The sequence below is a fragment of the Chionomys nivalis genome, chromosome 25 (assembly GCF_950005125.1).
Source record: "Chionomys nivalis chromosome 25, mChiNiv1.1, whole genome shotgun sequence".
Classification (NCBI taxonomy): domain Eukaryota; kingdom Metazoa; phylum Chordata; class Mammalia; order Rodentia; family Cricetidae; genus Chionomys; species Chionomys nivalis.
In genome coordinates, this window is record NC_080110.1 from 23,100,840 (window position 1) to 23,128,389 (window position 27,550).

General features: G+C 37.7%; 1 protein-coding gene across 10 annotated transcripts in view; it reads left to right on the forward strand.

Annotated features, from left to right (window-relative positions):
* Positions 1 to 26,303, forward strand: part of Kcnc2 (potassium voltage-gated channel subfamily C member 2) — a 167,967-nt gene extending 141,664 nt beyond the window's left edge. Inside the window, exons 3-6 of one of the 10 annotated variants that reach the window (XM_057757729.1) lie at positions 15,785 to 16,712; positions 17,086 to 17,189; positions 18,642 to 18,806; positions 24,025 to 26,303. In XM_057757729.1, coding sequence (XP_057613712.1) covers positions 15,785 to 16,712; positions 17,086 to 17,189; positions 18,642 to 18,761 — 1,152 coding nt within the window. In that variant the 3' untranslated portion in view covers positions 18,762 to 18,806; positions 24,025 to 26,303. Of the gene's footprint in view, positions 1 to 15,784; positions 16,713 to 17,085; positions 17,190 to 18,641; positions 18,807 to 22,021; positions 22,787 to 23,167 lie in introns of those variants that run through there. The other 9 variants (XM_057757732.1, XM_057757730.1, XM_057757731.1 and 6 more) reach the window with 9 other exon arrangements.
* Positions 26,304 to 27,550: the final 1,247 nt, after the last annotated feature.

Sequence of the window (27,550 nt, forward strand, 5' to 3'; positions counted from 1 at the left end):
TTTTAGATCTGGCCCATTGGATTGTGGTTCTGTCCAACTGTAAAATAAGAATTCTAAGGATCCCAAACACTTCAAATTGGCTACCAATGATTGCTTAGTCAATGGAGTTTCGGCTGTCTTCAGTCCATTAGTGACCATCCACCATCTGTCTCCTGTTCTACCTCTCTAGTACTGTCCCACCATCATCTCCAGCCCGCTACAACCATGTGTCTGCTGTCCTCACTCTCTGTACTAATGGTAATTATTATCTGTAGGGCAATTGTCCTTTTAGAGTCAGACAAAGCAGGCTGTGAAAATGAGAAGTACTTTTATTTCGTACCAAGAGAAGCCAAGGCATGATACATAAATTGAATGTTTACTTAGATTGTTGTTCCTAACCCGTAATACTTTACTCAACCCAGAGATTTTTTTTTTTTTTTCGAGACAGGGTTTCTCTGTAGCTTTTGGTTCCTGCCCTGGAACTAGCGCTTGTAGACCAGGCTGGCCTCGAACTCATAGAGATCCGCCTGTCTCTGCCTCCCAAGTGCTGGGATTAAAGGCGTGTGCCACCAACGCCCGGCTCAACCCAGAGTTTTAATTCAGTCCTACTGTCTGTGATTTGTTATTACCTGCATGTCGACACTCCACCACTAGTTCTAATGACTCCACTTCTGATCTAACTCCTTGTCTACTCTTCCATATCCCCTCCTCCATTCTTTGTTCCCTTTCCTTTACTCTCTAATATCTTTTGTTCCTAGAACAACCTGAGACATTGTGTCCTCTTATTCCCTGTCAGACCATGGACAACCCCACCCTGTTCTCATTACAAATATCTATCTCAGACTTGTAGACTAAATCATATCTTACTACAAAATTCATATGTTGAAGCCCTAAACCATTGTTCTGGTACTTGGAGATAGGACCTCTGAGGGCAGAGTTAGATTAATGAGGTCACAAGAAAGACTCTCTATCCAAGAGTTGCTTCCATAACAAGAGGAAGAGACTATGGAGCACCCACTTAACAAATAAGGAGATAGTGAGGAAGCAGTTATCTGCAAACCAGGAAGCAACTTCCCCTCTCCCCGACACTTTCTAGTAGCTTCAGGATCATGAGATCATAAACTTCTGCATTTTATTTCAACTGATACTCCATAATGGCATACCAAACATGTTAATACAACAGATAATAGCATATTTTCCGTTTTTTTGACCTTCTTGCCTAAGTGAAATTAACTGTAGTCAGCACTACCTTCAGTCATCATCCTGGGAAAGAGATATTTTTTTCTCTTCCTGGCCTGCTAAGTTCATGTCACCATTCTGAAACTTCTTTATTTGAATTAACTTTTGTCCCTGTGATCAGTACATGAAACAAGTTTCTCCATCTTATTGAAGTTATTTAAGAGTTTCTCAGTCTCCTTCATTCTTTTTGTTAACAGTGGGCTTTTCTAATTAGGTTTCTTTTAGATTTATTTTCTTTCACTTTTTCTCTCTGGTGAGAGCCTATTGCCTTTGAACACAGGTTTCCAGTCTTACTGGGTAAGGCATAGGGTAGGGTACAGGAAACAAGTTCATCAACAAAGCAGAACATGTAGCATGATTTCAAGTCAGTATTTCACAGGGACCCTTTCCCTTAAAGGTAGGCTAAGATAATGGTCATGAAAAAGACAAGGATGCCTCTCAGGGTCAGCAGCCACATTCATGCCTCTACAGAGGCAGCTACAATTACCCCTAGAAATGTCTGGAAAACCTTGAGTCACTAATTGCATCCAAACCACTAGATGAGCATTATCAGCTAATCAGGTCTGAATCATGATAGCAAATTAGCTCTGCCATCACACTACTGCAGTGGTGGAGGGGGAGTAAGAAATTCCAAGAAAAGGAAGGGAACAAAGTTTACAGAAGAAGACCTTAAGGTTATGGTTTTTGCCTGTAAAACTATATTATCTATGAACATAAATTATAAATTATTTCTCTTCAATATGTACCTTTTAGGTAATAAAAAAAATTAAGTCAGATTTTTCCTCGTATTAGTCAAAGTTTTAAAATTGTTTCACATATGGTCAAGTTGATATATTTTTGAATTTTGTTAATTATTGTTATGTGTATGGTGTGTGTATGTGTGTGTGTGTACCATGGTGTATAGGGAGGACAGAGAACGATATTGTGAAGTAATTTCTATCCTTTTGTCTTTAGAAAATAGTTAGGAATTATGCTGGTTTAGGAAAGTAGTGGATTTAGCTTCTCCTCTAGATCCATGAGTTCACCAGGACAATTTCTGTACGAAAAGCTGATGGATCACTCTGGAAAAGGGGCTGACACTATGTAAGAGCCAAAATGAGAGGAAAGTTTCTGGGAATTTCTGAAACAACACACATAAAAGTATTGCCATCAGGACTGCCTACACACGAGCTGAATGGGGACAATAGCAGGCATGCTCATGTGGAAGGTAGTGGGGTTTGCTTCAAATGCCTCAACTCTACTGTTTGGGAGCAGTGAGACCCCAGATCCTGAATTTCTTGTAATCCCCTGATCTGAGTGCCTACAGCTGCTCTGAGCATGAGACCTTCACGAGTTTCTGATGGCAGGAGAGTGGTTTCTGGTGGGTTTGGCTGGGGCGTGGCTATCTCTATATAATCTGCCCCCGAACACAATAATGGGGGCATTCTTGGGGGAATTCAAGGATGACCCGAGGTGCTGTCTCTCTGTGTGTGTTTGTGTATTTTAACCTCCAGCCCCCTTGCCTGAAACTCGGTAACTGTGTAATAGCGCACCAAGCGCAGACATGGGGGCGTGGTGCGCGGCAATTGGACGTCTCCACCGAGACACAGACACACAGGAGGTTAAAATACACAGACACACACAGACAGACAGACAGTGACACGGGTCATCCTTGAATTCTCCAAGACACACACACCAAGAATTAATGAAAAAGAGTTCATGAATTTGGAAGAGAGCAAGGGTGATCATATGGGAGGACTTGGAGGGAGGAAAGTCAAGGGAGAAGTGATGCTATTTAAAAATATGTTATAAAAATGTCAGAACACCCCATGTATCACAGACAGTTTCTATGGAATTCCTATGTGTGGGAACTTGTTGTATATAAATGTGTCTATATATGCTTCTTGTGCTTTTTCTGACTTTTTCTTGTTTGTTTTGTCCTATTAAGATTTGTTTTGTTTTGGGTTTATTATTAGTCTTTAGATGCTTGGTTTCTTTTCCTTTTCTCTTTTACTGAAAAATTTTTTTTTCATACAGTATAGTCTGATTATGAATTCCCCTCCTCCAATGCCTCTCAGTTCCTCCCCATCTCCTCCCATCTGCATCCACATCCTTTCTGTCTCTCATTAGGAAGAGACAGGCATCTAAGGAATACTAGTCAGATAAAGTAGGATAAAGATAAAACAAACAAGGCAGACTAGGACAAAACAAGCAAATAGGAAAAGAAGAGCCAAAGAAACAGCACAAGAGCCGGGCGGTGATGGCGCACGCCTTTAATCCCAGCACTCGGGAGGCAGAGGCAGGAGGACCTCTGTGAGTTCTAGATCAGCCTGGTCTACAAGAGCTAGTTCCAGGACAGGCTCCAAAACCACAGAGAAACCCTGTCTCGAAAAACAAAACAAAAAACAAAAAAAAAAACCAAAAAAAACCAAAAAACAAACAAAAAAGAAAACAAAAAAGAAACAGCACAAGAAACACATGAGACAGAAAGAGTGTGGATTTGGATGAGAGGGGGCTGGGTAGGATCTCGGGGGGGGCCTAGAGCAAGGGAAACCATAATCAGAATATCTTATATGAAAGAAACTATCTTTAAGAAAACAAACAAACAAAACCCAATCATTTCAATGAGAAAAACTGTTAGAACATGAAACTGTTGGCATGGAACTCTGGGAAACTAATGAGTGGTACTCTTCAGATGGCAAAACCTCTAGTCCTGTGCTGATTTTGGAAGTATGAACAACAAAGACCTCCATCTATCCTCTGGCAAAAGCACTGCCAGGGATGAGCACATGAAAAGCTGGCTGCTCTGGGTGTGGAAGGGAGAGCAGAAACTGGGCTAGGCTGATGCTTTCTCCAGCACTCTGTATTCCTCATTGGACTTCCTTTACCTGCATATAGTAAGGCCGTTGGTTCTCTACTTTCCCTCTCCAAATAGATTACAGATTTCTCACACATGGGGATTCATCTTGGTCTTCTTAGCACCTCACCGTTGAGAACTTTTACTTGCTTGTTGGAAAATAAATATTTATTGAATTGCAGACGTTTGCATGACCTATGGTGATATTTACAATTCTGGCATGACGGCAGATGCTTGTGATGCTCTGGCTTGGGAGGTGGGCAAAAGGGTGATTGCAAGCTTGAGACCAGCATATACTTCTTAGTGAGACCCTATCTCAGAACATTCCTCCGCAAAATACCACAAAAGAAAATCAGAAGTCTGCTGAATAGGAAGCAATATAATCACGTTAAATATTTTGTAACAATCCCATGAATGACTGTAACCCTTTCTGACCACTAGGGCTACCAATCCAATTCTAATCTTTTCAAAAGTTTACTGCATTTAAAGAAACATTTACATTTTTCAAAATAAAAAAATCAAAAAGGTTTGTCAGATTGCAACAAATTATTGAATACCTTGCACGACTGATTTGCTTAGTATTCTTAAAATTTACCTTTTATCCACGCAAAGGAAGCAAAAGTGAGGAATCCATATAACACAGCGCAAATCCTTACTAAGACTCTGGCCATTGTCGAAAGTGCTGAAATCTGAAAAGGGAGAAATGTTTGTGTTTGTTTTACAAAGGATGTACAGGAAGTACTAAAGCACAGACAGGTTACAGTCATTTTCTTTTGGTTAGCTGAGAGCATTCCACACCAATTTTTAAAGGAAACGTTTTGGTTTTATGACTGTAGCCATTCACATTGTGGGTGTCGTTTTGGAAAATGGATTGCTGAATATACCTTTGAGAGTCTACTTGTGGCGAGAGACTCTGGTTTTCCTTCAGGGTCAGCTCTGGCAAGCTCAAGAGCATATTAATATAGCATTTCCTAGCTTTATTAAATATTCAATAGTTTCCCTTCTGTTATCTCTTTATCGGGGCAAGGCCTTTAAAGCTTGCTCTAGAAGCTGAGATGAGCTAAGTAATCTATGAAAACATCACTGCTTCCACCAGCGGGGGCATAGAGGTTAGAATGGAAATAGAAAGGGCAGGAATGACCCAGCTCACACTTGGCCATTCAGAGGCTATCGTTTTCCAGTTTTTAGTGCTCAAATATCCACTTCAGCTTATTACAAGTGCATTTCCTTAGTTTGCTCCACATATATTAAGCAAGCATTTAGCTATTATACTTCTACTTTGTAAGGACTTTGAAGAATCCACAAGTTGGTGAAGAAAAGCATAGGACTTTCATTCTTCCAGTTTTATTATAGACTTTTATTATTGAAATACCTATCAACAACCAAAGTTTAATATGTGTGTCTTTGCATATGTGAATGAAATACTACTTTTTTTTTTTTTTTTTTTTTTTTTTTGGTTTTTTGCGAGACAGGGTTTCTCTGTGGTTTTGGAGCCTGTCCTGGAACTAGCTCTTGTAGACCAGGCTGGTCTCGAACTCACAGAGATCCTCCTGCCTCTGCCTCCCAAGTGCTGGGATTAAAGGCGTGCGCCACCACCGCCCGGCTGTATGGGAACATTGTAGCATTTGTTCCAAGCCTTTCTCTGCAGCAGAGTGGAAAACTCTTGCTGAAAAGACACATTTAGAGGTAATATACATATTACAATGCAGGCAGCTTTATTCTACTCACCAAACCTTAGTTTGGTTCTCTGGAAGATGGTATTAAAGCAATTTGCTATACTATTTGTCCAGAAGATTTAATGAAATAAAAATTATTCTTAAGAGGGACATGTTCACTGAGTTTTGCATATAGATATTGTTATTACTATCATTTTTAGGACTTAAAAATGCATCTTGTTTTTAATATTATTTCTTTTCTTACATCAAGATAGCATTGCTACTGGCCTTGTAAAGGCATTGCAGGTTTCTTTCAATTTTTGAAGTATCCTTACCAGTGGCACACTCCTGAATTTCTTCCTTTCCTGATGCCCTTAGTTCAATAGACAGTTTGAATGCATGAAATTTGGCTAATAGCAATTACAAATAATACATAGATACTATGGCTCTGTGTTGGGTTACATTAAAAAGATGATTATTTCGACAATTCTTGTCATAGTATTCAGGAACATTTGACATTCAGAAACAAGATTATTTTGCACTAATCTCTAAAGTTTAAACCCAAAAATGCGATCAGACACTGACATCATTTGTGTAGTTTTATGTAAGAATTAACATGTTTAGTTTTAGGAAAGAACAAGCAAATGAACTGTGATGGCTTCTGCTGATCTCTATGTACTGTCATGTACACAGTAACGTGTGTGTATTCACGCACTTGATGTCTACACTTCTTTGTACCCAGTAGTTTTTCAATCCTTGAAATATTTGCTTTATTTTACTTACACAAAAATGTTTTGATAGAAGCCACCAGTGGATTATCTCTCTCAGTAAGCCTTTTTATATCTTTTTTGGGACTCTGGATCACATGACATTGTTATTCCTTCCCTCAGGAGGTCACATGTTCACTTCCCATCATATCTCTGGCATTGACTTCCCTAGGAACACTGACAATGTCCCATTCTTATGTATTCTCCTCTTCTCTTCACGACTTACATTTTTTCATCCTATGGCATTGTTTACTTTGTTTCCATGAGCCTTCTTAAAAGTCTGACTCTAATGCATGAACTGACTTTGTAGAGCCCGTTCTCTGAAAAAAGATACCTGGCTCAGCCTAGGCATGGAGGGGAAAGAGAAAAAAATCCTTGGCCCTGCCTCAATGACGGGACCTGGCGGTCGTAGTTGACTTCACAGGGGAGGCCTTAACTTCTCTGAGGAGTCCATGGAAAGTGGGGTAGAAGGAAAGGGAGAAGAGGTAGGGGGAACTTGGAATGGTAGGTAAAAATTAATTAATTAATTAATTAATTAAAAAATCTATTTGGAGGAAATGGCTAGGTGCGAATAAAGGAAGCAAGATGAATGTGATTTTATGCTTGACATGACCACAGCCTTTAACATCCTTTCTGAGCACTTACTTGCCAAAACAAAATTAGCATGAAAGCAAATCTATTTATTTATTTATTTATTTTGGTTTTTCAAGACAGGGTTTCTCTGCAGCCTTTGGAGTCTGTCCTGGAACTAGCTCTCGTAGACCAGGCTGGCCTCGAACTCACAGAGATCTGCCTCCTCTGCCTCCCGAGTGCTGGGATTGGAGGCATGCGCCATCACTGCCTGGCTATGAAAGCAAATTTAAATTACTCTGAAAAAGCATAAAAGTTATTAGAGAAGAACAGATAATATGGCAAGAATGAGTGCTATAGTAGAGAGACGAAGGAAGAACTGACAAAAGAGCTTGCTTGTGCCCTTTTAGTCAGGGTCCTTTTAACAATCAGAGTTGAATCTTAAATTCTGTGCATTTCTTTACTAGCCGTACAAAGAAAACAGCTGTATTGAGAAAGATAAGAACTGTGTGAACAGGACTGGCTCATTGTGGAGTTAGTGGTATTCACAGTGGGAAGGGTAGATTAAGAAGCTCCATGTGAAGAAAGATTTTGAAGACTAGGTTAAGAATATCATGGGTTAGCAAGTAATTAGAAGCTGTTAAACTATTTTGAACAGATGGGCAGAATCACATTTGTTTCTTTAAAGGAACAGTTTTTCCAAGTAATGTAGAAAAGTCAATTAAAGGCATATTAGAAGCTAAGCCCTTGGCTCCATAATGTCATAGATATTTAGGTCAAGATTTATAGGATTTAGTGATTCAACAGACGTAGGCATTGAGGAAAGAAAGCGAGTAGTCATGCCTTTTTGGCTAATTGGAAATAGAGTATTCAAAACAAGATGAACATGTATAATAAAAAAGCATACTTGAACAGCACATTAGAAGTGTGCTTTGATGTCTATCAGTGTTTCAACACAAAAATTTCTAAGCACCTGTTTTGATTGTCTTCATATTGCCAGTGACAACTCAGTGTGAAGAGTGTTATTGACTTGAAAATAAAGATTATGAATCACAGTTGAAGATTGATGTTAGGTTGCTATTGGAACATTGAATATTGTGGGACTTGAAAAAGCAAATGAGATTAATTCATTTCAAATAAACCCCAGTGTTTGGGCAGTGGGCTTATTTGTTGTTTATTCAAAATTCCAGTGACTCTCAGAATTCCTTAGATTAGAGCCCAAATGTTCATGTTTGTAAAATTTTCTTGGCATAGCAAGTACATATTTTTTAAAACCTAATAAAGGTATCATCTGTGCTGTGTATGTGGAGACTTTGAGACTAGAATGTCCTCTCATTGATTTATAAATCAATTTATAAAGTCAGTGGTTTTCCTCAACCAGAAACTGCCCAGAATTTAAGTATTTTCAATGAAAAATAAAGATCTTAAAAAGAAAACTAATTTTGAAAGTGTAAGAATAAAATAAACAGAATAGTATTTTTTCTACTTTTAAAAATATCTTTCCTATTTGGCTTGATAGAAGACAATTATTTTAAGATTCTTTTGCCTGATTCTGCAATCTGTTGAGATACCATATCCTTCAGTCCTGAAAAAAAATTCCATTTTAAACTAGTATGGCAATGAGAGAAAAGTTAAAGACAATTTCTTAATATCACTTCAAAAATTACTATTGTTTGTGAACCCCCAAAAAGGTCTAAGGATCATTAACAGTCCATAGACCACAGTTCATGATCTGTTCCTCTAGGGAAGGAAACATCCCTGGTGCCTTTCCATTGCATTGCCAACTGATCCCTTCTGGATTTTAATTAATATGCTTCTTGTAACCAGATTGTAATTTCCACAGTCTATTTTACTGCTTTTGTGGCACACCCCAAACTTTCCTGTGTCTTCCATGGAGAACTGACAAATATATGAAAAAGAGTACATGGCTTTCAATCAGAGGACAAAATGAGACTGTAGTGTCAGCTAATCCAGACACAAATCAGGATGCCTTAGGAAGGCATCAGAATGGGATGTCCTCACTTGTACTGACTAGCCAAGGGGGCCCCTGTGTGTTACAAAATCCACGATCCAGATGTCAGATCCTAGATTGTGATGGAGTAGGTGATTTCATCCCAAGACAAACTGATTCTCTTAAAACACAAGTTCTCACTGGATCAGTGGTTAAGAATACTTCCTGCTCTTCCAAAGGTCCTGAGTTCAATTCCCAGCAACCACATGGTGGCTCACGACCATCTGTAATGAGATCTGGTGCCCTCTTGAGGAAGAGACCTGGTCAGTTGTCCTCATCAACTTCATGAAACCCAGTGTGGACAAATTCAATAGAACCATCATGTACGGGCTGCCCGTGCATGCTTCAGCTTTGCCAGTGCATAAATTTCATTCAAATTCAATTCACACACATATTATATTAAAGATGGAAATTTGGAGATGTGTTTTCAATAAATGAAATTAGAAATTGAAAGTCTGGCGTGTGTCATGAATTTATGGAACACAGCTTTTAAATCATATAAGTGAGAAGTGGCAGTTTTTACCTTAGTATAGAAAAGCATTTAAAAATTATTTTTATGAAAAAAAAGAATAGGAAAACGCTTTAAGTCTTATCATGAGACTTACAAAACTAAAATTGTGCTGTGTGTGCATCGTAATGGATTATTCTCAATGCTGGTTACATGACTGTATGCCAGAGTCTATTGCAATAATACTAATCGATCATGCGAAGCTCCCTTGCTTGTATCTTCCTAAATTATATTTATATCTAAACAGACGTTAAAAAATTAAGATTACATTAAAATTAGTCTGAAATAAAAATATAAATAGAATGTTGTATACTCAAATTGTATAAAAATATTTAAAAAGCAGAAAATATCTATTATTAGGGCATACATGAATGTTAATTGTCAAGCCAATACTTGATAATATTTTCTTGTTTGAATAATGGGTGTTAAATTATGTCACATTAATTCCCAGTCCTATATTCATAGTATAATAATTTCTTTATATAATCTGTACTTTGTATATATGTCATACATAGAAAGGTGTTTGTGTTACATGTCATATACCTGCTTATAAATAGATGTCTGAGACATAATCATCTCCTTTGATGTCTGAACTTGATAATCATATACAGAGGCTCTACCGACGTGGGATTAGCTTTTCTATGAGTTTGCGAAAGCCTGGAGTTCTATTTTTAAATGGGAAAACTTGGATGACGCAAGCTTGATGTCTCCAGCCTGAGGAGAAGCTCAAGCTATTCTCAGTTCTCCATAGGAACAGGAGACTTGAGGGCCTAGTTACTCCTGTCTGGACGACTCTTAAGTCTACTGTTAGTAGACTCACTAATGAAGGAGATTTGCTTTGTCTTCTTCAAGACCATAGTACTGGGAGAAGTACACCACCCTTGTTGATTATGTTAAAACTGTGCCTAATACTTGAATACATATACTACCAAGAGCATCTACTGATAAGATGCTGTAGGAGCAAAGAAAAGCATTCTGCTGCATACGTTTTGACTAATAAAACCAAAAAAATATTCAGAGTGATCTGGTTTTAAACAGTAAATTTAATATTCTTAGCTCTTGTCTTATTTAAATTTTATTTTAAAATTAAACAGGTAACATGCAATTAAAATTGTTCTATGAAGATCTAAATTCAGACAAGAGTCTCCACAAGCAACACCTGATCCGGTGCTACTGCCTGATGTGCATATATTACTGCTATTAAATCACAGTACTTCCGTTCCTTTGTTTCCTTAGGTGTACATAAAGAAACAGAATTAGACTGTATAGGATTGTGCCATTTGGTTTTATTTTAACATTATTATTATTATTTGGGATTATCTCACTTAAATAAGCGTTTACCTATGCCATTATTTAATACTATATTATGGGCATACCGTCAACTCGTGCACCTGTGCGTCTTTCAAAATACAAATGCTAGCTAGTTGCACACCCGTATAATTTTATTCTGCCTGTGTTTAATATGAAAATTTAACACAATAGGTTTCTGTAGGTGCAACTATGGTATCTGGGGCTCTACGAGCATCTCATACCTTGGTCCTGGATGTTCTTGCTCTTTTCCTGTCTTTATGTCATTTATTTAAGAAAGAAAGCAGTGAAAACATAATAGAAGTGTGGTATTCCCAATTTGAAAACATGCAATGTCCTTAGCTCATAAATTAAAAACATATTCATTTCACTTGGGATTAACAAATGAGAAATTCTGTTATATATTAAATTCACATCATAAAATCCCCCTTAATGTCCATTTTCAAGCATTCACTTGCCTGATTGACTTAATAAGATTGATCTTATTTTCTTCATAACAAGTTCCCCTGTAAGGTTTCTATTACAGATCAAATTTTCTGATCATTAATTATTAGCTGAATAAAGTGACAGAATCTGCTTTGGGACTATTGGAATTCTAGCACAGTCCACTGACATATTTAAAAATCAATCCTTTTTGCCGGGCAGTGGTGGCACACGCCTTTAATCCCAGCACTCAGGAGGCAGAGGCAGGTGGATCTCTGGGAGTTCGAGGCCAGCCTGGTCTACAAGAGCTAGTTCCAGGACAGGAACCAAAGCTACAGAGTATCAGGAACCAAACACCTACTTCATGCTCTTGGGCAGGTGACGACAGAATGTGTAAATCCTTACTTGGAGCAAGTTTCATTAAATTGAATTTAAAAATGTGAAGAAATCATATCAATAGCCATACGTTATAGGAGCAAAGATAAGAAATACAATAAACTGGAAATCTTGGCATTTATGAGTAAGCTAATAGAACCCAATTTCATTTGATATTAATGGGAAAGAGAAAATGATGAAACTAAGAATAGACTCTCCTTTTTCAAATCTCTCTCTCTCTCTCTCTCTCTCTCTCTCTCTCTCTCTCTCTGTGTGTGTGTGTGTGTTTGTTTGTGTTTGTATTGGGTAAACTGATATGATCCATGCATTTCCCGGACATGAGGACTTGTTCATCACGGCACTGATGGAACAGGAAGGACTGTCCACTTTCCATAGCTATGGACATTAGGTGTGAGGAAGAATAGTCTATGTGCATTCCTCACAACTCAATTTTTTAAAAGGGGTATTTTCATCCTGAAGCTTCCTGGAACTTTGCCCCAATTCTCTGAATGTGGTCCGCATGACACACCTTGTCTGAAAGCTTTCTAACACTTTAATTATTTAACTTGAGTAATTTTATTTTCATTAAATGCCTTGGGACTCTGTGGTGTTATCATAATGGGAAAGCAAGAGAAATGGCAACGTGATGCTTCCTGATTCCTCCCTCAGACACATTCTATTAACAGGATGGATGGAAGACCCCGCTAGCAACATTTGGGGGAAAAATGGACCTTGTTGATGACTTTGTTCTAAATTTGATCATTTCCTCCAATTATTTTGTTGATTTCTGTTACTTCTTTTAAATTAACATTTCAGTCCCCAAAGAAATTTAATTGCACCTTATTTTTCCCATTCATTTCTTCTTCACCCTTCCTTCCACCCATAGTTTCAACTCTACTGACCATCTAGGCACCAGGGGTCGGAGATTAGAAAATGGATATGACATAATTCCAGTTCATAATGACTGTCCAGCTCAGTGGAGGGGAGAAAAACCAATTATCTCCTCCCAAGTTTCTTTCCTTTTAATTTGTTTTTCTTAATATTCTAATATTCACTCTAACTTCCCATTTGACCATTTCAGCTCTATTCAATGAGCCAGAAAAGAAAACATTTTTTTCCTGTACCCAAAGAGCTTAGCATGAAGTTCAGATAAATCACGTCAAGCTGTTATTAATGCAGCCAATGTTTGCCTCTGGGTGATTGCGATCTTCAGAGCTCCTAGCATCATCCATTCGTTTGATATGTAAACTAAATTCCTAATAAACCAAGTCTGTCTTTATCCCACAGGAGACAGCATACTCTCTTAAGATTTTCCCTTCTAACTGATGACGTTTGCCCTTACTGAGTGTTCTGCTCTGTGTTTGAACCTCTCCGGCTGTCTTGTCGCACAATGACCCCCCACCCCACTCACACACACATTTTATTGTCTTCACAAGGCCTATTGCCTTCATAAGTTAAAGCAGAATTAATAGGTTTTGCCTAAACAGAGATAGCATTATCTTAAACTGTGATACCATCATTGCCTGTCCAGATTTCTGTGGGTGAGCCTGTGCATGTATTAGCTTCGTTTGCATCACTAAGTCATGCTCCTCCTTAGAGATTTTGCCCTTTTCCCTTTGTCTCAAACTTCAGCATCTACTCTCTCAAACATTCTCTACTCTCAAGCAGGCAGAAGACAATCTCCAACCCCTCTCCTGTCATATGGCATACTTCTTTCTTACAGCTCTCTTGTTTTAGTTCATGTGTGCTCTTTAACTTTTAAACAATTTAAAAAATTGTTTGTCTTTCTTATTTTATGTAAACATAACACGTATCTACATCTGAAATAGATGTCCCTCTTTATGCTAAAGTGTTTTCATTTATTATTTGAAATAGATTTTTTTCTCATTCATTACCCCCCATACACAGTTCCCCCTCCCTCCCTGCCTCCCAGCTCCTCTTCACTTCCCCTCTCACAGGATCCATTCCCGTTTGCTTCCTCTACAGAAACGATCAGGATGGTATAATAAAGAAATGCCCAGTTATAAATGTACCAATTTTTTTGACAAGCATCAATGCATATTATAGAACTGTTTTTTGTTGTTTGGATGTGGCAGGCACACTAGAACTTTCTGAAAGGTGAAACCATTAGACTGCCTCATGCAATGGTGCCTTTTAAGATTACAGTGTCCACTGAAGAGAGTGCTTCCTGAAGATGTGTATAAGCAGAACATCAAACTACAGCTTAATTTATAGATCATCGACTCTGCATGCTAATATTATGCCTACTCTGAAGTGCAGGGGACAGAATGGCCTTATGGGTACTATGGGGGAGAGGGAAAGGAGAAGAGTAGCGACACATGTGCAAGGCTCTAACAACAAAAAGTGTCCCTTTCAATCAGAAACTTTCAAATCTAGAGTAACAGGAAGGATGTGGTTCCCAATCAATTACCAATCACACATAGCTACAGCACATCATTGTTTAGTGTATGTAAAGCTGTCGTGATACTTAGTTTGCAACAATTGACTGAACTGAGCTGTGTATTTCTTTGTACATGAAATGAGAAAGTGAAATGGAATAAGTTAACATCGCAAATGTCCTGTAAGACTGAACAGCTGGATTATGATACCAAAACCAAGAGTACTTGGAACATGTGCATAAGGACCAGGTCAGTGCTGTAGATATGAGATTTGTTCAATGCCATGTGATGGATATGCTCAGACTATCTAAGGCAGACAATAACACTGATTAGTCCTTTTGTGATGTTACCGCAAGCTTATTGAATTAAAAAAGGGGGTCTGTTTTCTTGAAATGCAGCTCAGCCCTTCTCAGTGGCAACCATGCTTGAAGAACATATGTCAGGGCACAGATTGGATATTGGAACTAGTCCATCATGTTCAACTAAGAACTCCTGCTTGACTACAGTTTCTTTCTACTGGTGATTCCATGCTTTATGAAAGGAACAGCTTGCTCGTTCAGCAAGTGTGGATTCCGCGACATTCCAAGAGAGTACTAGAAGCCTCAGCCATGCTGCAGTGCCTCCAGTGAAGGACAGCAGTGCCCTCCATTCCAACACCTGCATTTCAAATGTTCAGATATGTAGTATTAAGAATTGTGTGACCTCGGGCTAGGGGAAGGGGTTTCAACAATTTGTATTCTTCCTATTGGAATTCGATAACTCAAAAGCCTGGATATTGTGGCTAAATTTGTCAGGTTACTGTCTGAACTGATCACTTTATTCAAACTGACTTAGAAAAAAAAAAGGATGTAAATAGGCTGGCTTGATATTCCTGAATTGTAAAATGGGGCTAGTGGTAGTGTTGTTATGCAGATTGGTGTCAATCAGTTCAACAGTGTGGGTCTAGCCAGAACTATATACCTGGTTCTTAGAATTAATCTGCATTTGTAAGTGCATATACGTTCATGTATCATTAACTAAAGAAATGGAATCATCGATTTTGAAAAACTAGCTGTATAATGTATTACACCAGCATTTTCAAGTTGTTATTTTAAGTCTAGGAAGATAATTGTATTCTAATTGTCTCCCTAACTCAGTTTCTTTCCTTTAATTAATGCTGGTTGAGTTTGCCCTTCATCCAGACTTACTTAATTGGGCAGTTTCTACCTTCAGCGTATTGTACACTGCAAGTATTCTTTTCGTATTCGTATTGCATGATACCCAAAACGCTTTATTGATAAGTAGAAGCTGTCAGCTACATTTGCATGATTCCTAAATTCCCAAGCATGTAATCTGCCTTATATCTGCAGTTATGAACCGTGTTTTAACATTTCTAGGTCAGAAGCAATTGTCAAAATTGGAGTTATTGTCACAATTTCATTTTTCTTTTTCAGACTAATGTCATCAACAATTGTTCTGAGATAACTTTTATGGTTTCTTCACAGTTTTCCCTCCTTCCCAAAGCAAAAAGTAAAGCTCTGTCTATATGTGAGCAAAGACAAGAGTTTGGAGAACTTTCTGGTTCTGGCCTGGTTAGCTTTTTAGAACCATCCCAAGTGACATCCCCAAATATTCCATTATCCTTTTGGTTGACAGCGATCAGTGCCGTTTGGATTCGGATATATGTCTATGATGGTTCAGGTCACTGTGCATTTCTGTTTCTTTCTTTCTGCAGTTTATTGCTTTTGCTTCTTTATTCTTCATCTTGGTTTCCATCACGACCTTTTGCCTGGAGACTCACGAAGCTTTCAATATTGTTAAAAACAAGACAGAGCCAGTCATCAATGGTACAAGCGCGGTTCTCCAGTATGAGATTGAAACGGATCCTGCCTTGACGTATGTAGAAGGAGTGTGTGTGGTGTGGTTTACTTTTGAGTTTTTAGTCCGTATTGTCTTTTCACCCAATAAACTTGAATTCATCAAAAACCTCTTGAACATCATTGACTTTGTGGCCATCCTCCCTTTCTACCTAGAAGTGGGACTCAGCGGGCTCTCCTCCAAAGCTGCTAAAGACGTGCTTGGCTTCCTCAGGGTGGTTAGGTTTGTGAGGATCCTGAGAATCTTCAAGCTCACCCGCCATTTTGTAGGCTTGAGGGTGCTTGGACACACTCTCCGTGCCAGCACCAATGAATTTTTGCTGCTCATCATCTTCCTGGCTCTAGGAGTCTTGATATTTGCCACGATGATCTACTATGCCGAGAGAGTGGGAGCGCAGCCGAATGACCCCTCAGCTAGTGAGCACACCCAGTTCAAAAACATCCCCATTGGTTTCTGGTGGGCTGTGGTGACCATGACTACATTAGGCTATGGGGATATGTACCCCCAAACGTGGTCAGGGATGCTGGTGGGGGCCTTATGTGCTCTGGCTGGAGTGCTGACAATAGCCATGCCTGTACCTGTCATTGTCAACAATTTCGGAATGTATTACTCCTTGGCAATGGCGAAGCAGAAACTTCCGAGGAAAAGAAAGAAGCACATTCCTCCTGCGCCTCTGGCAAGTTCACCTACGTTTTGCAAGACAGAGTTAAATATGGCTTGCAACAGTACCCAGGGTGACACGTGTCTGGGTAAAGAAAACCGGCTTCTGGAACATAACAGATCAGGTAAGGCATGATTTTAAATGTGGACCACGTAATGCTTTGTAGACCAGTGCATCCTATAGGTAGAGGATAGCTGCAAATATACTTGAGTTTTCAGTTTCAACTTCTCCTAAAATGTGTGTTTGTGAGGCTTATAGATAACTAGACGGTAGCATTTCTACACTTGGGTCTGCAGAGCAGGTCTGTGGGGGTTTCTGATGTTGCTGGGAATGACCTCTGCTGATAGTGCCAATATTTTCTTTTGCCCATTTGTTGCTTCTGTGCCAATGTTTCTTTGTTTCTCGGCATGATGTGATGGTATGACCTGAACCATTTCCCACTCTTCATCCTCAAAATGTTCACCTTCATCTCATTTGGCTTGGTGTGTTTGTCTCAGCTTTACCTCTGCCACATGGTACCCTGCCTCTCAACCTCATTCAGGAGAAGCAGTTACTTAAGGAGAATGGATGCTTGCACGTCAAAGGCCTAGACACTATAGAGGTGATGTGGAAGACAGCTATTTCAATAAGAAAGCTCATTATTAGTAATATTCTAAACTGACTAAATTTTTATCATTTTAAAATTAGGTAGGATATTGCAACTTAATTCTTTTCTTGAAACAAAATCATATATAATGCAAAAATTAAACACTCACCATAGTTCAGGGCACAGGTAATCTGCCATGGTAACCAATGACAAAACTCCATCTCATTCCAGCAATCATTTCTTATTGTGTTGTGCCTTGACCTCTGCTCATTTCTAGAACTGTATTTTGAATATTTTATTGCTCGGCATTTGCTGGAATCTTGCTTCCTATATGCTAGAGGCAACACACAGTTGATTGATTCTGAGGTGAGAGTCAGTCTGTCCAAGCCAAGGCAGAGGGAGTCCTTGCTTGTCTATTGTGTCCTAGTAAGATATAGTATTTTTTTTTAGATTATCAATTTGAAATTTAAAGTAAATATATACTCTCTTTTAGATCTACTCTAACTATTTCTTATATGAAAAAATAATAACCGCTGATGATCTCAGGTCTCATTTAGAAACAAGGTCTGCCTTAGCTTCTGAAAATTTTGATGAGGCAAACAGAAAACTGAAAGAAGTGTGACTGGAGATGAATCTGCTGTTTAAAATTTTCATCTGCAGTCATTATATATGCATTTGGGATTTCAGCTGGAAGTTCTATCGACACGTATCTGACAGCTACAGAGAATACTTACCTGAAAGGGGAACTTAGCTGAGGTGGTTGCTATTACACTGCTGTCAGTGTATTTATGCAGAACCCTTAAGAAAGCCATGGTCAAAGAGGACACATCTTCTTCTCCATTCAACACTGTAGTATCAAGCCCTTGTGCAGGCTGGTGTATATAGAAAGCCCCCGACAAGCATGCAGAAGTAAACAATGCTTTCACGGACACGGGAGATCTCTGCTGTGTGCTTTGTTCAAAATGATCTCGAGTCTTCAAAGTGGGATGCTAGTTCTTATGCTTCGGGATTATTTTAGTAAAGATTTTTTGGGGGGGGCGGGAAATTGAATTTCAGAAAACTAGGAAAAACATGTCTCCTTAAGAACTGCAAGGCCAGTCACTACTTAAGAGTTTTTTCCTAAGTTAACCATTTCCATTCACGGTGTCTGAATAATGTGTAACAAACTACATGGTAAATTTGTTCAAATTTATTACTGCATTTGTTTTGAGTTCATACCACCTGTGTGAAAGCCACTATCCATTAGATTCCAAAAACGAATCAGAATTTTGTAAGGAACTCTCCTCCCTTTTTCAATGCATTTTCATTTTACTCGGTGTAATTCTCTTTATTGTGCTGAGTACAGTGATGTGAGTACTGTGTGCTGTAGATTGAGTGACTGGACTGCAGGCATCTGCTGTAAACTCTTTGTCCTGTCTCATTTCCTCATCCGTCCCTGTCTGTCAATGAACGTGGTGCTGTGACCAGTGTTATCAGGTGACGACAGTACAGGAAGTGAGCCGCCACTCTCACCTCCAGAAAGGCTCCCCATCAGACGCTCTAGTACCAGAGACAAAAACAGAAGAGGGGAAACGTGTTTCCTATTGACGACAGGTGATTACACGTGCACTTCTGATGGAGGGATCAGGAAAGGTAGGCATGCATTTAATCAAATCGTAGTAGGTAACATAGCCATTAAGTAAGAGCGATGCAAATTGCTCATCACCGTGTTTCCAGGGAATGCTGCATGTGATTTACTCTCTCCACTACATCTCTCATTATAAGCATTTTATAATCGCCATTATGACAGACTGCTCTATTATTGTGACATTACCCTTTATTCTTTATACTTTCTTCATCCTTCCTTTTACCATTAAACACATTAAGTCAGTCATTAATTATTTTATCATAGCGTTTTTTAAAAGCAGTCTTTAAAAGTTATCTTTTGTATTAAAACAATACTCACTAATTGGCTCTATGACTATATTTGTTAAGTAATTGATGACCATGAAACAATCGATAAGGTATATACTTTTTCAAATGGAAGAGCTAAATACCCTTTAAATAGCTTTCCCAACACTTACCAGAGCAGCAAATGCCAGTAGCTTCAGTGACTGTCTCAGTGGGCAAGATCCCCCCTGCCATGTGCATTTGTAAAAATTACTTGAAAGGTCACTTGTGTGATTAAAATTACCCTTTTTTTTCTTAGACCCCCAAAATAATTTTAAAATCATTAATATTTTTCACTGGACACTAAATAGTAGTTAACATCTAGGAAATGATCAATATTTAATTGTTGATGGAATTAAAATGGTCGAGCAAGTGTCTTGGTTAAAGAACAGGAAAATATCTGTAATGACTTATTTATTACCCTTGTTAGCTAAATCTGAACAGAAAAGTTCACCTTTTGTTCCATTGTATTCCGTAATTGATGTCCGTGTCTGTTTTTGCGAAGCACTTTTTCTAGTTCTTCAATGTTTTAAACTTAAAATGTTTGTTTTGTGGTGGCGCCCTTAGAAAGCTTCTCATAGCTCAAACTCCAGTTCCTTTTTATTCCTTCTGAGCATTTTATTGCTTTTCTGCTTTCAATGTCTTTGAGACGTGAAAGCAAAGGACTCTTCACTTTGTTTTCATTTTTTTTGCTGAGTAATATATCAAATAATTCTTCATCCCAATTATTTCCATGTGTTCCTTGGACAAAAATGTGCTGCAGTCCTCTGAATGGGTTTCTATATTAATTTATATTTATATATGTGCTAAAGTTCAAATGTTTTATGAGGATAGCTAAAATTTCATAGTATTTGAGCAAAATATACAAACATACACTAATACTAGTATCTTGTGTTCAAAACAGTTTCCTAAATGCATATATATCCTAACAAGTTTATCTCTGTATATATACATGTATATATGTGCATACACATATATGTATATGAGATTAAACACATATTCATCTTTATACATCTTCCATTAAAGTATTATATACTGTGCTTATACAAAGGTAATGTATATAAATATCTTGAATCAAATTTTCTTCCGTGTCAAATAATACTTTCTACTTTAAACAGTTGAGAAATGTCTGAGAAAAGCTTTTAACATTATAAGCTAGCATATTAATATAAGATTTTACTATAAAATTGCAAATCTTTATGAACAAAGCACTTAAGATACTTATTTTGCAAGGAAAGATACATACAGCTTTATTTCACAAAAGGACTTTTTTTGATGAGGACTGGTTTTGTAAACTGATTAGCTCACATGAGCCTTTTGTGCTTCATTGTTCCTTGCCTTGTAACGCCAACTCTTCCACATTTTTTTTTTTAAAAAAAATTGTTGAATGTTCTTCCTCTGTGGGTATTGTCTCTGGAAACACTTGGCCATGCTGGCTTATCTTTGACTGTCAAATCTACCAGAAAGCCATCCGCTGCCCTTCCTCTTTCCTTTATAGAGCTTATAGAGTTCTTTTAGTCTTCCCAAATATTTACTTTCTATAGGATACACTCACTTTTCAAATGGATCTTTCTATTAATTTTATTTCAAATTTCCCCAAATTCTCTCTGTATCCAATAAAATTTAAAAATTATTGGATTCCTATCTATTTTATATATAAGTATAAAAATATTCCATAATGCTTTTAGAGAGAGGAAAGATTTGTTTAAAGAGTAACCTGTCAATATTTATGATCTTTGTGTTTTCTTAAAGCTGTTTTTGAGTAACATATTATCCAAACTACAACCTTCATGCATGCTATCTATATAGCACTGTTGACATTATCCCAATTGAGTACATGTTCCTAGGTGCTGAATAAAGTTGGAGTTCCATATTCTGATGTTGGCTCCAAGTAGATTTAGTATTGTTTGATTTTCATGTGTAACCAAGATTTTATATTCAAATCATCATTGATATTTTCAATGACTCCAAAAAAAGTTTAATTAAGGAAAAAATATGTCACTAATCAGAAATATTTAGAATAGGTCAAACTAAAGATGTACAAAGAAAATATAATTTTACTAATTAAACACCTGTTGTAAATGAGGAGAGCTTTTTAAAATGATATTAAATCACTTATTTTAAAAATAAAAGGATCTGTAAACAGAATAACAAATATTTACTTTAAACTCTATAATTTAGACTAGCAATCAAGATTCATTTATCACTTGGTGATTAAGATAAAATTATCTAACAGATCATTACATTTCTGAGAGGTGTGTAAGGGGCTTGAAGTATGAAGTTCCCTTTTGATGCATTCCCACCAGTAATTAACATTCATCAATGTTTATAATCTAGTTTTTATTTTTAGGTCACATAATCAACTTCTACTGCATAGGAAAAATCCTTTTCTCTGTGATTTTTAAGGTTATAATATCAACCACTTTAGAGAAGTGCAGTTACAATGGAGTTACCATGCGTATTGTTTCTATGTAATGATAAATTACTTTCAATTAGAAAAATGAAGGCATTCTTCCATTGACTATCATATCACCTAGGAGCATGGAATGAAAACACCCTCCTCCATGTTTTATAATAAAGGATGCTAAAAGAACAGAGACAGGTAAATGTTTATTCAACAGAAAGCAGGCCCCTAAAAACACTATTATAGTTAATGGAATATCTATTCACAAAACCATTTAGAAAACATCCAGTCTACAGGAAATCAGTGTGTGTGCATGAGGTACGGAGTGTTCGTTACTCTGCTCTTCTGTTTCTCCCAATGTTAGCCCGTTATGAGGTTGTTATAGAGTCTGTCTTGATGATACATGTGTTGGCCTCTCTTATATCAGATTTATAGATAAATTACTTCAGTCCCAATTAAGAGAAGTAGAGGCAATTACAAAAGACTCTTTCTTTTCTCTTCGTCCCACATTCAGCAAGCACACTAGAGCCCATGGAGAGTACTACACAGTCTAGAGGAGACACGAGACAAGAAGCCCATTGGAATTGTGTGCATTTACTCAATTTTGGTTGCCCTACAGGAAGTTCATTTCCAGCCCTGTAACTGTTCAGTGGAACTGCCAAAACATTTATGTCCAAAGCAATGTGATAGAACTTCATTTCCATTCAAATGTCTTGCTTTCTACTTCATGTCCCATTTTATACGAGATGCAGCCCAAACTCATTCAACTGCCTCTAATGTCCTACTGAAAATACTGCACCACGTGAATCCCTCCAAAGGTCACAGGACGGGGTAACTGGCTGAGTGGTTAAGGAAAACAACCAAGCTAATGTTTCTGAAAAGCTGTTCTAGTATCTAAGTGCATGGATATCACTCACAATAGGTTAGATTGGAAATATTGGACTAAAATAAAATTTGCCTCAATTTCTAGACAGTAAAATCTAGAGGGTAAGGGAAAGAGATGAAGTCATCTGAGAACATCAGATTCAGATTTATTTCACTGAAATTATGACTCAGTTTACATTTCATTTGTTTTTTTTTTCTTTAACTTTATTTTATTACCTAAGGGATTGGTAATATACTTTCCATCCTGTATCACCTGGATAATGGCACAAAATGCCATTATTATTTGAGTCACCCTTTTCAACTTGTAAAACTCAAAATATACTTATGTTGGAAACAAGTGTACACTTCAAGTAAAGCATGCTTCATTTGCTATTAACTTTAAAATTAAAAAAGAAAAATGTCTCATGTGTTTTTAACGTTCAGAAACACATCCTGAACTTTAAAGTGTTGAGTGTGTAATCTTAAGTCGCTTTGTCTAAGTTTTAAACGTTTTTGTAATCTCTATGTCCAAATTGCATCAATGCTAACTATAACCTGGATATAAACATATTTTGGAATATTGTAGCTATAATTTATGATAGCCAGTTTAATAGTTTCAGGATGCCAAATACAGTGAATTTTTCAGTTTTTAGATGTATGAATTGTCTCAATATTGAATTCTTTACACATGGTTTGAGCACAAAAATAGCACTTTTGATTACCCTGCATGGTATTGTTTGTCTCTGTCTCTTTTCTGGTTGAATTCAACTGATGTCTGTGCATTTTTTCATAAAAGGATATGAAAAATCCCGAAGCTTAAACAACATAGCGGGCTTGGCAGGCAATGCTCTGAGGCTTTCTCCAGTAACATCACCCTACAGCTCTCCTTGTCCTCTGAGGCGCTCTCGATCTCCCATCCCATCTATCTTGTAAACCAAACTGCATCAATCGGCTAAATTATATCAAAACAAGTACTGTTTATCCTGTAATGGAAGTAATTAAATGTAGACTTTCTCCAGGCTCCATAATACAGCATAAATCCTGCATGATATAACTATTTGAAGTCAGAAATGCTACTTGAGTAGCTAAAACATCTTACTCTTTAATGATGATTTAAAGTAGTGCTACTCCTCAATATGAATTGCCCCAATTCCCTTTTGCAATACAGTGACCAATAGTGCCAGATATTGGCCAGTATACTTACTAATGTATAACCTTATCTTCAGGGAGATATACTTAAATAGTGTGCTTCTAAATGCTAACCACTTCATTGGATCTTCATTTCTTGTGACTCCAAACCATTCAGAAGATGTCTGGGATGCTAATCTAGTTTGCACATGACGTGACTTTGGTCAGTTCATTTGCATGGACCATCTTGTCTGTATCACCTGAATACAGTGTTGTAGAATCCTGGAACTGGATGGCTCAGGATATGTGTCCTTGCTTCAAACCATTCTGCCATTGTGAAAGCACCAGTCGCCTGTTCTGCATGTTGAATTGCGGGGCAGGGAGGGTACCCTTCTCTTTGGTATGTTCCCCTCTATTCTTTGATAGAAATAGTTGTTTGAAATAACTTAATTTCTTGAATGATTTATTTGTCTTCAAAAATGCTGTATTGGTGTTCTGAATGTTTTTGGTTGTTTGTACACACAGATAACTGCAAAGAGGTTGTCATTACTGGTTACACGCAAGCCGAGGCCAGAGCTCTTACTTAATGACTTGGGGAAGGCACAAAACATGAGAGAAAGGTAACTGCTAGCCAGGCTTGCATTGTTTAGCCAGGAATTGCTGCTTGGTAATAGGATCATTACCCCCGTTCTCCCCTCCTCTTTGTAAATCCTAGAATTTGTCATTATTTTCAAAGGTAGAGTGCTAAATATTACCCAAAGCTCTTGTGTAATTTTATTTATGATTTTATGTGAACATCCAAGTTTACAGGTGTTCACTAGAGGGTTTTGCTTGTTTGCTCTGTTTTTGACTAGCCTTAAGATTTGCATCAAAGGACTAACCAGACTTTTCAGGCCATGTTTAATCAGGTGCTGTGTCCTGTGTGTTGTTTCCATCTGTCTGTCTTAGCTCCCTGTCTTAACTGTCTGTGCCATCTGTCACCACAGCAGGTAGATATGCCCTGAGAAGCTCTTTAAACTTAGCACTAATCTCCCTACTCCTGCCCTGTGACTTCTCCGCTACTTGGAGCAGCCTCTCTGCTTTGTATATATGTCAACGATGCTCTGTAGACTACCTAAATTAATAGGCACTGTGAATCTTCTTTGATGAGCAGGACTGAAGCAGCAATCTCATCATAGTACTTGGTTGCCTACTGCAATGTCATTTCTACTACCTAGCAACCAGCGTTCATCACTACATTCCAACAAACATCCCTAAGGAGTCCTTTGCAGTCTGGAGGGAAGAGAGTCTGTTTACACATCCCTACCCAATGCCATAGCAATAGTGTGTCTGATATTTTAGGTATATGAGGGAAGAAAAATGCCATAATGTAGTCGCTGTGTAGACAATACCTTTGACACATTGATCCTTAAGATTATTAATGAATTCCTAATTCTCGTGTTTATTTTTGATAGAAAGACAATCGTCTCCTTTGTTATTGGCTAAAGGCATGTGTTAGTCTTCACCCCCAAGCTGTAGAGCATGAACTGCATGTCAGAGATCTTGTACAGCAATGTATTTGCCCAGACGTAGCCATCCGAGACTTAGAGATACCATGATTCTTTTGATAACATCGCTATAGAATGCTATAAACATGCAGAGGTTTATGGTAAAGAATTAATATGCTGTCTGGTGCTGCTGTTATTGACTGCAGTGTTGTACAGAATTTATCATGGATTTTTGACTGCTGAAAAAGGGACAGTGAGATTTAGCCATACCCAGGATTGTACTGGAAACTTCTGCTACTGAATGTGCCCTGATGTGACCAGTTTGCATTCAGAAGAGGTCCTGCACCTTCGTGAAGCCATTGAAAGCTTATAAAGGAACAGTGATCGGAACTGAAACGGTGCTCGGCAAGGAAAGAGTCTGCTTGTCGGCTGGCTGACCAGTGTCCAGGAAACACCTGTAAATACCACCGTGTGCATGGGTCAACCACTCCGACAATCTCATAGCACAGGAAGCCAGCTTCATGATTAACATCTCTGAAGTTTCAAGGAATGCCCATGAGACTCTGAGTGTCTCCTCTTCAGGTCATGGTGGCTTTGCTGAGAATTACCGAAGGCAGTGAATCTGATGTAGTATAGGTCTGTTTTCATTCCTTATTTGTACATTGTATGTTGGTTCCACAAACACTTGACTGCCTCATTTTCTTGCAGACCACTGATATATCAGCTTGTCCACTGTGCTGTAGACTTTTAGTATCTCCATATAAAATCTAACTAATTTTTAGTCATGTATTCATTCAGTTCTGGAAAAGTGTTATTATCTAAAAGAAATCCACCGAAACAGTATTCATAGTTTAGTCTTCTGTCGTTGTTACCTCAATTATAAATACTAAAAAATATAAATTCTGGCAAGGAGAATATATTTTTATTAAATGATCAAGGAAAATGTCAGTATATAGTAGAATATTATCAAATTATATCCTAAAATGTCTATTTTGCATAAAAGAGATATTCTTTAATCAATTCCTTTTTTGTGAGCTTTGTGGCTAATGAAGCCTGTATTTGTCTTTAACACTGCTGTAGCTCAAATTGTATGAGAGTTTTTCATCTTGCTTAATCAATATTTCTAGAATCTATTAGTTCCCCTGGGATTCTGAATATACTGTATAACCTAATTATGAACCCCTGTATCGTGTACCTTTTGTGACCACCTCAAGGTGCATGCGTAACCTTGGTGATAAGCCAATGGACATGTTACTAACTGAAATGAAGAATAAAAGGCAAATGGCCGGGGAGAAACTTGAATCCTATCTGATTAAATCATCCATACCATTCTCTGGGCTCCTTTCTTCGTGTGTTATTCTTTCAACAGGTTTTGCTGTTGTTTTGCTTCATGGTATCACTTCACACACCCGTACCTTCCAAAGCAGTAGGGAATGAATGGCTCTTTAAAATGCTTAAGCGTTCATCTGCATTCAAATCTTAGAAACATAGCTAATGTTTTCCCCATTTCTATATGTCTTCTTGTTTCCTCTGTGTAAATTCCTCCCTTAAAAGAGTATAAAATTACTAATTATCATAATACTCAATATTCATAGGCAATTTTATGATCAATACTAAAATTTTATTTTTATATCTGATTTGCCATAGTTCTTGGCCCAAATCCTTTTGATTTAATATTATTAAGAGTACAGTTAAGGACCTGGAAGGCACAAGAAACAAAAACAAAACAATTGAGACATCAAAGAATGTGGGCAAAACCAAACCTTTTTTATAATGTATCAGCATGTAGTTTTCTGTCTCCAAAGCTGTTTAGTGTTAGTTATTAAGAGAATACCTTGAGCTTGGCCAAGGAGTCTTTGCAAATAGAATTACCGGCCAAGCGTTATTACCATTTTGTTAGTAACAAGCAGTGATTTCAGGATGGACTATTTACTGTGAAAAGGAGCCCTATGTTTAGAGAAAGCATACACTTACATACATTGTAATTGCGCCAATCCTTATTTAAAAAGCAGGATTAAGCTATCATGACTGAAGAGTAAAGATATTTATCTTACTTTTAAAATAAATCACAAGTAGAGGCCTGTGAGATGCCGAAGGGGGGCTAAAGGCTCTTGTCATCAGACCTGGTAATTACAATTTAAGCCGTAGGATCTATGCAAGGGAAGGAGAACTGACCTTTACACGGGCATTATAGCACACACACACATATAAAAATAAAATACAGAAATAAATCACAACCAGTCAGGCTGAAGGATAGCTTCCCAGTGAACTGAGAAAGACTTTGGGGGTGGGGCCTACACTCTGGCTGAAAACATGTATGACCAAATGAATCAATTTAAATATTGAAATCTTTAGGAGTCAAATTTGATTAAAACATGTCCCAGGAAGTTTCCCTTACTGAAAAGAATGTCCCCTTTTCTCTCAATGTTCATTTCCAAATGAAAATTTTAAGATGTAAATATTATTAAATGCTAAATTTGCATTAATATTTTATTGCAGGTTCAGTGAGCTCAATATTGTATAAAAAATCCTTCTCATTCTTTCTTGAACTGCTTTTGCTTAAA